Below are 8,925 nucleotides of genomic sequence, written 5' to 3'. Positions count from 1 at the left end.
GAGGGGAGGGGAGGAAGGAAAATTTGGTCCTAACAAAGACTTTTGCTCTAGAAGGGTAAAAAGGAGAAACAGAATGACATGTGCTTTTCCTTAGCAGTAAGTGTATAAATGAAACAGGTTTCAACTCCAACACAAACCTATCTTTGAAACACTGGTGAAGAAAATATCTACCACTCCACATGGAGAAGTTAACAGCATAAACCATGAAATAATTATGAAGGTAAACCACCACAGCTTATAGTCAAAATAGAAGAGAAGAGCAACTGAAAACCAATAGTGAACTCCAGACAATGCTGATAATACCCTGATAAAAGGTCTTTCCCAAAAATTTGCAGGAATTCTGTCCATGAGCAGGCCCAGTAGGAGCTCGGTGATGCTACCTCTACTTATACATACCAAGCCCTAGTAACTTATATCGTAGTTATCGGTGAGTATCCGTCAGTCCAAACGGGTGTAAAAAGAATGTCCGTAAGACCAAAGGGCCCATATTGGTTTTTTTTTTTTGAAGGAACATCTTTATTTTATTTTGTTTTTTTAGGCCGCTCCATACAGGCATGCGGGATCTTAGTTCCCCGACCAGGGATCGAACCCGCGCCCCCTGCAGTGGAAGCGCGGCATCTTAACAACTGGACCGCCAGGGAAGTCCCAAAAGGGCCCATAACGGCCAAAGGAAACCTAGGCAAAGCAGATTTTTTAGGAGTTATTTTAAGGATGGGAAATATAAAATGTGATCAATTGGCATGAGGAATGCTGTCAAACTGGTTAAGAAGTGTGTTGGCAAGAGTCTCTAAATTCTCATCTACAGATGCTGGGTTATGGATAAAAGGAATTGTTAATCTTGGTGGGCTATTCTCATGTTAAAATACACTTTAGATAATCATAACTAACTATGTGCCCACCACTCTAAGTGCCCTGCCTCTATTAGCTCACTTAATCCTCACAACTGCTCCAGGAGCTGAGGGGCCAGGAAGGTCAAGAAATGTGCCCAAGGTTGCACACCCAGCAAATAGCAGAGCTGGGATTTGAACCTGGGCAGCCAGCTTCAGGGCCTATGTGCTTAACCACTCTGCCACTCACTACTCCAGATGTCCTGGAATGATTTACTATTTACACACACACACACACACATGCACACACACACACACACACACTAGTTCTCAACAGCTGAGGTGGTAATTTATTCCCATTTCTGTATCATTCTATATTACAGCAACTGTGCACAGATGATATTCATTTTTGTCAGAAGAATATAAAAACTCAGAAGACATGAAAAAGCAACTTATTCATTTTGAATGCATGAATACAACAGGAGGCAGAAAACAGATGTAGAGTAAACAGATTTTGGCACGCAAGCTCTTGTAGGTGAAGCATATTGAATATAAAGTTGGTACACTCGATTCTGTCTAAACAGTAAGGTGCTTAAAATGTTTACAGAAGAAAATACTACAAAGACTATCGGGGGGAGGGGAGAAGGGAGTACCTCTCGGGGCACTGCCAAATACCAACTTACAGATACATGACTCTTTTCTGGAGTCACTTAAAAGCCTAAAGTTTTGCCCGCCTAAGAGGAAATACTATTTCATTTCATTTGGAAGTAGACTAGACACTGAAATTGGGATTAGAGTATTTTAAATACAGATCATAGTGTGTGCGTACACATGTGTGTTGGGGTAGGTGAAGGCGTGTTCATTTATCCACATATCCTATTATAACCTCAAATTCACATAAAGGATCATGCTAACACTTTCTTCATTCAGTCTAATATTTGAACTGGTTAAAGCCACTTATTTCTACTCAGATGGTTTAGCAGAAGGAAATGCTGGCTTGGAACATAGGGAACTTGGGCCTGATGTCTAGTTCTGACATAAATATAATTGCAAAATGGAGAAAATATTCGCTCTGCCTATGTGGGTTTCAGTTTTCTCATCTGAAGAAGGAGAGATGTGGACAATGTCTCAGGTTCCTTCGGGCAGCCTGTTGACTCACTGCCAGGGCAGACCTGGCCTTGTGGAGGTCATAAAGATCAATCTGTTCTGTCAACAGGGAAGATCCCATGGAATAGGAAAGCAGATCAACCCGATGATGCATTAATTGAAGCTGTATTTCCAAAACAAACTAGTTTCAAATCTTTACTTCTACTAATGCCCAAAAGAGTCATTTTCCCAGTACACGTGTTGACTGCCATATGCTTCTAATGTAGAAACGTATCCCGTTGCCTCCTTTAATGTCAGTGAAGATACTACTGTCATATCCATACGTTTATAGTGATTTTTCCCTTTTAAAATCCACAGATATGACTTCATTTCCTGGCCTCATGGATAATTCCTTGATGGACCTATACTGACTTTTAAATAGGCAAAGCATTTTATTTGGACTTGGCAATTCCTTTTCTCTTTCTTTTAAGAAGTTTTTGAGATTTTTTTTTTCCAATTTTTTAAAATTGTGGTAAGATACATATACCATAAAATTTACGATCTTAACCATTTTTAAGTGGATAGTTCAATGGTATTAAGTGTATACATACTGTTGTGCAACCATCACCACCATCCATCCCCAGATGGGCTGAGGAAACCTATAAAAAGATCACCCAGCTACCACTGCACGTGAAAACACTGCTCTGCTCTCCTCCTGTCCCTGCCAGGCCCTTGTCTGAGCCAGAAGCCAACACTTTCCTAACTGTACCGACTTGAAAAGAAGGAAGTTTTCTAGTCGGTGACAAAAAAAAAAAAAAGAAATAAAAAGACTATAGTCTGAAGTCAACTTCTCCTTCCGTGATGCAGGGAATGTATCTGTAGGAGAAACAAGTACCTTCCTGCCGTTCATTTCCTTAGGCTGGTAGAAGGAACAGCCTTTGAGCACAAGCTTGCTGAAGGAGCCAGCCCGGCCCCATTCCCAAGGTCTTATGCTTCAAACAAAGGGCAGGGGGCATTTTCACTCCTGTTATCTTTCCCTCCAGCAAACATTGAATTTTCATGCATGCTGCATGGTTTCTGAAAGGCAAGGTGATGGCCAGAGCTCCTGGCTGAGGAAAAGCCCGCCAGGGCTAGGACGCCAATTCTGAAGGAAGAATTCACGATGGATCTGTTCACGCAGACTGCCAATTCCTACCAAGTAGAGAGGGCCCCCAAATCTGAGTAATATAAACCTCACCCGGCTCTGTACCCATAGGACGTGTACCACAGCCTTTTAGCAACATCCAATTTGCCAACGCTCAGTGTCTTAAAGTGAGGATTCCTCTTCTCCCCAACTCTCCTATGTTTCCTATTTTGTTATGGCATCATGTGTTTTATTTTATTCTCTTCAAAGGGTTTGGGAAGATTAAATGAGAGAACTGTGTGAACAGAAGTAGAATATTACCATCAGTGGCAGTAGTAACAGTATTATTTACAAGCATGGTCAGTACAAATGGTAGGGAGAATCTGTTACTCGGTAGTGAAAGCAAACCGTGGGCAGCTATGGAAACAGATCAGGAAAGGTCTGAGAGTTAAGTAGAGAAATTAGGATTTATTCAGTGGACCGTGAAAAGAAATTGAAGATTTCGAAGGACGGTGTCATACACTGAATACGTTTCTCTAAAACCGGTATGAGAGCAGTGAGACTGACAAAAGGCACCAGGGGGTCTAGAGGAGGCTTGCTAGGAAGACAGTGCAATAATCCATGCGAGTGATGAGAAGGCCTGAAAATAGCGTATGAGTGGCAATGAATAGGAATCACACAAAAGATGCTTCTTTCCCTTAAAAAGAAAAGTTAGCACTTTACTCATTTTTTTTTCTAATTCTAAATGTTCAAAGAAGAAAATCTGGAAAATACAAAAGAGTAGGGAAAAAACCCCCCAGTCTCAGAAAAGACCTTTCTGAGAGCCTGGAGACTGGCTAGCCAGGATGTGTTCAATCACTACGCGATCAGGTAGTGGACTGAGTTCAAAGTTCTGACGCTGAGAAGGGAGTGTAGCTGTTACAGGGACAGGGACGGAGCGAAACAAGAGGAAGCAGGTGAGTGAAGAAGGCAAGCATCCCGCAAGAGAATGCAACAGGCAGTCGTGGAACAGACCGGGCTCCTGATAAGAGGACGGCATGACGGAAAGTAGAGTTTCTGTTCAGCAGCCCCTTGTCCCGACAACCAAGTTCAAGAGGCCAGAGCTTACTTATTCCCACCACAAAAGAGAAATGGTAATTATAGGATGTGATGGCACTAACTACTGCTACAATGGCAATCATATCACAATATATAAATGCATCAAATCAACGTGTTGTACACCTTAAATTCACACCATGTTATATGTCAGATACATAAAAAAAAAAAAAACGAGAGAGCGCCAGAGTCTGCAGTGAGGGTGACGGTGGCTGAGCAACATGTAAGAAAAAACCCAGAGGAAGTGATAGTCTATTCATGTTTTGGGAGATCTGAGTATGAGGTGAAAAAATGCATTTATTTCTCCACATCTGTTTTACTTTTATAGCCAATCTGCCATAATTTTGGCAAAACAATCCAAACAGTATATCCAATGCTACCTTAAGTGGCCTTATTATGTGTGCATTTATCTACTGTGCCCAGTGAACTATTAAAGGAATGCTAAAAGTGCTCTAAATATCTAAATATTCCAAATGTTCTGCCCAGAAGGCCTTCTATGGTTTTATCCTAGTCTGTGGTCAGACTACATACAGGTCTAACCCAGTTATTTGTACACCTAGTTCTATCGGTAATGAGAGTACCATGGACGGATCGAGAAACCCCATACAAGAAAAATAGTTCTTACCATTTGAAAAACAACATAAGAACACTGTGAATAATGTAACACTCCAAATATCTCATTCCTTCAGTGCTGGTGGTACTACAAACAACTTTTGACAAAAAGCCATCTGGTAATATGTATCAAAAAAGCCACAGAACTGTTTATATCTGGTAATCCCATTTCTGAGAATTTATCCTAAGGGAAAAACTTGTGTCAAAGAAAAGAGCTAACTACATAAAGGTGTTCACTGCAGCATTATCTATCTTACCAAGAAAGAGAAACAAACTAAATGGCTATCAACGGAGTGCTGAGGCACCTGGGAGGAAGAGGGTACTTCTGGGGACACCGATTATGGTGTGGAAAAGGCACTGGGGCAGCAGGATACGAAGGAGAATGGACAGGAGTGTGTGGAGCTAGTGACAGACATTAGCAGAGAGTACAAACCTCCGACCTGCTTGTAGGCCTATGGGAAGTCACCATCCAGGCCTTGGAACAGTAGAGGAATGCCAAGGTTACAAAAGGAAAACTTTAGGGACTTCCCTGGTGGCGCAGTGGTTAAGAATACGCCTGCCAAAGCAGGGGACACGAGCTCGAGCCCTGGTCTGGGAGGATCCCACATGCCGCAGAGCAACTAAGCCCATGCACCACAACTACTAACCCTGCGCTCTAGAGCCCGTGAGCCACAACTACTGAAGCCCGCGCGTAGCAACAAAGACCCAATGCTGCCAAAAATAAATAAATTAATTAATTTTTTTAAAAAAAGATAGCTGTGTCAACTATTTACCAACAGCTACTGAAAAGAAGGCTACGATGACAGAATTAGGTTAGAAAAAAAAAAAAACTAAGAGACTAAGATACTCACAGACAAAGGTCGTTTTCTTTTTTTACAAAGGATTTCTCTGGCTGGAGATTTATTTCCTCCCTCGCTAAACCATGCAGACTCCCTTCCCTCCCAACATCTTAGGAACTGTGGGGTTCTGGCTGCAGACGCAGATTTCTTTCCCTTCCTTTTGCACTGTCCTCTCTCCCCAAACCCACAGTTCCAGAAGCCACTGCCTACAGAGGTTTCAAATATCAAAAATCCCTTACCTACCTGCCTACGGAAGAGCTAACATGAGAAACTACAGCTCTGTGGGGTTTCATATTAATTTCTAAAATACAAAAGGATAAGTATGTTACTTAAGAAGGTGAATAACTTACAAATTGGAAGCAGCTCCTGACACTCGGCTCAATGTTACTGCCCCCAAAGGATGCGACTTCACCCAACTGTCTTGGGATTTGGATAGAATCATGCAGAAGGAGGCCCAGTCTGCGCTGGTCACAAAATCCCGTTGAACTGGCCACTTGCTTGAAAAGGTCTACAGAAGGAAAAAGAGCATTGCAACCATCAGAAAGCAGAACCAAGTAGATGTTAGCAGAATCTAAGGACCAACTCGATTCCAGCACCAATTCTCAAGAGTAGCCAATATTCCCACAGTGTACTTCTACCGTACACTAAACTACACATTTATTATTCTTATGGATCAAGTTAATCATCACTGTGTATATATGAAGTGTGACAGCTTTTAAATAAACTACAGCCCTGCAAGTAACGAGAGCTTACGTACAGTTCTGACATGTGAGTTTTTCCTAAAGCCAGAACATAATACTTTAGAAAATATTTTATATATGTGACGTGACCGCCATCATAGAATAAATGTTTCAGCCTTAAGAAACACAGAACGGGCCCAAAGCACCATCCCCCTTTGGACATCAGCTTCCAAAATATGTCCAAATTGGGCCTTCTTTATGAAGTCATACGATCACTGAGTTTCTCGTTCGTGTTCCCACAGGATGCTGTACATATTCGTAATTAGCTCATATCACTTTACACTGTCACTGATTTAGTATGTGTCTTCTTGGCTGAAGGATGATATCCCCTCAAGGTTGGGACCATATCTTGGTCAACTGTGTGCCGGAAATGTGTGGAGTAGGAGGGCACCAGGTGGAGGACAGCAGGTGCCCAATACACGTGCATTCACAGAATGAATGAATATGCCGAACACGCGCAACATGTTTTGTTCTCAGAAATAAAATTATTTTAATCCTACCTTGTATTCAAATAAAAGTTGCCCAAAAAGTAAATCCACGGAATATTTTCCTACTCATAAGCACACTTTAAACTCTAAGACATTAAATGTTTTAACGAGATATTTAAGATGGCAGTAACAACACGGAGCTCTCACAGCATTTTCTCGTCTCTCCAGTACACACACGTAAGTTCAGAATTATGAATTATCTTCAAATAGCCCCACTTGAAGTTAACATTTTTGTTTCGCCAACCTCAAACCTGTTCCCTCTCAGTAGTTCTTTGAAACACAAACTGGAAGCTTCCTTGATGAATCAAGTGAGTATTACGATGTGCTGGTACTATACCTATCACAAGTAACTACGATATTTAAAGGACGAAAGCCCACAGAAATATTCTGCTTTATCCAAAACATATTTTCAAAGGGCTAACAAAAGCCATTCTGTTCTTTTTTCTTGGGTTCTTAGGATGAGAAAACTCAAGTGGAAACTACATAAAAGTGAGAGCTAAAAGAGCTTGTGTATTTTGTGGAAATTTACTCCTAGGGGGGAAATGAGCAGCAGGACACAGCGTGGCTTTGGAGGAATTCAATCTCTTTTATCTCCTGCCCGTCCTTAAGCTCAGCACATCTCCACATCCCTGTGTGGCTAGGCCTTAGGGGAAAAGAGAAAAGACAAGATACACTAGGTTTGTTTAATATTCCTACCGAAAAGATTTCTCACGAGCATTTAAAGGAGAAAAACAAGTACATTCCTTCACAATGGGAATGAATGGTTACTTAGTCACCTCCACTGTCCCTCCTCTAGCATTTGCTTTTAATCTGGATTTACAGATTTTGAGCAGAAGAGCCCAATAGCTAATCAAAAGGAAATTCTTTAAGGTGTTATTTACCCTGTAAGAAATGGCAAGCTGTCTCTCAAATAATAAAATGTTAATCACATCACAGAATTGGGTATGTCAGTACAACTCGCAGTAAAACGCTTATAAAATAAACAAGGTTTCATCCAAAGACGAGGCAAGTGCACAGATTAAACCCTCACATTTATTTTTCTGACTTAGACAAAGGGGTTAGGAAATCGGACTTTATCCCCGAGGAACATGTGTTTTACTGAGACACAGTCAATGTAATGTAAAATAATGCTCGGACTGGAGAAGTTAATCCTCATTCTCTATTTAAATGACTACAATTTAACATCTGACATGGAGCGGCACAAATCACATTTTATGACAGTCTGAAAGGAGTTCTACATCTTACACGAGGAACCTGCTGTCAAATAAGAACACTGTGTTACTCCCCATCTAAAACTGGGGTAATTAGCCAACATTAATAAAAGAATACTGAGCTCATATACGTGACTTACATCTGTACTTGTCTTCCAAATGTGCTTTACACAGAGAAATGATGCCAGTTTTAAAAGACAGGACCCGGATCCTCCCTGTTCGTCCCCTGTTATGAACAATCAAAGCAGAAAACCATTACTGACACTTTACTGAACGATAAACACTTCTTAGTTAAGAGAAAAAACTTTCGATATGGAAACTCTACTGACCATTGTTTTATTAAGATCATTAAGAACGTTTCTGAGTTCATTCTCTATTTGGCCGATGACCCAGAACGCGATGGAAATTTGACCAACGCGACCAGTGAACATTTACCAAGTTTTCAATTCTTAAAAGCCCTTCCTTGAATGGTAAGAGTTTCTCTACATAAAAATAAGAAGAATATGCTTTTATTCACCTATGGAGAGCCACCTGGGTTTATGTCCATAAGGGGAAGAATTACTACTATGTACTAAGAAAATCCCCTACTTCAGTTATTGAAGCCAAAAAATACCAGCAGCTAACTGCTCTGCTCTCTTAACACTCATTTAGACATTCATCAGATTGCCCCTTATTGAGAAGAAAATGAATCACTTCAGGTCACAAAACACACAGTATAAAATATGAACGTTTCTCCCTACAAGAAAAATATGATACAGTCTATTAGGGAGCGTTTGAATAGATGATCTTAAAGAGCGATTTAAAAATAACCTATTGCTATAGCAGTGTTTTAACATAGGTATGCTTTCACTTTACATAGGAACCATTCCACATGACAGATTTATTAACAAGTTCATTTTGCCCG

General features: G+C 40.8%; 1 protein-coding gene across 1 annotated transcript in view; it reads right to left on the bottom strand.

The window, feature by feature from the left end:
* DMD (dystrophin) overlaps positions 1–8,925 on the bottom strand; it is a 1,279,715-nt gene that overhangs the window by 89,496 nt on the left and 1,181,294 nt on the right. The window contains exons 39-40 of the mRNA XM_024760455.1: positions 8,162–8,247; positions 5,933–6,090 (exon numbers count right to left, since the gene is read on the bottom strand). Coding sequence (XP_024616223.1) covers positions 5,933–6,090; positions 8,162–8,247 — 244 coding nt within the window. The remainder of the gene's footprint in view (positions 1–5,932; positions 6,091–8,161; positions 8,248–8,925) is intronic.

The sequence above is a fragment of the Neophocaena asiaeorientalis genome, unplaced genomic scaffold (genome assembly GCF_003031525.2).
Source record: "Neophocaena asiaeorientalis asiaeorientalis breed wild unplaced genomic scaffold, Neophocaena_asiaeorientalis_V1.1 scaffold448, whole genome shotgun sequence".
Taxonomy (NCBI): domain Eukaryota; kingdom Metazoa; phylum Chordata; class Mammalia; order Artiodactyla; family Phocoenidae; genus Neophocaena; species Neophocaena asiaeorientalis.
The sequence above is the reverse complement of the archived record's forward strand: the minus strand, read 5'-3'. Positions and strand labels throughout refer to the sequence as shown.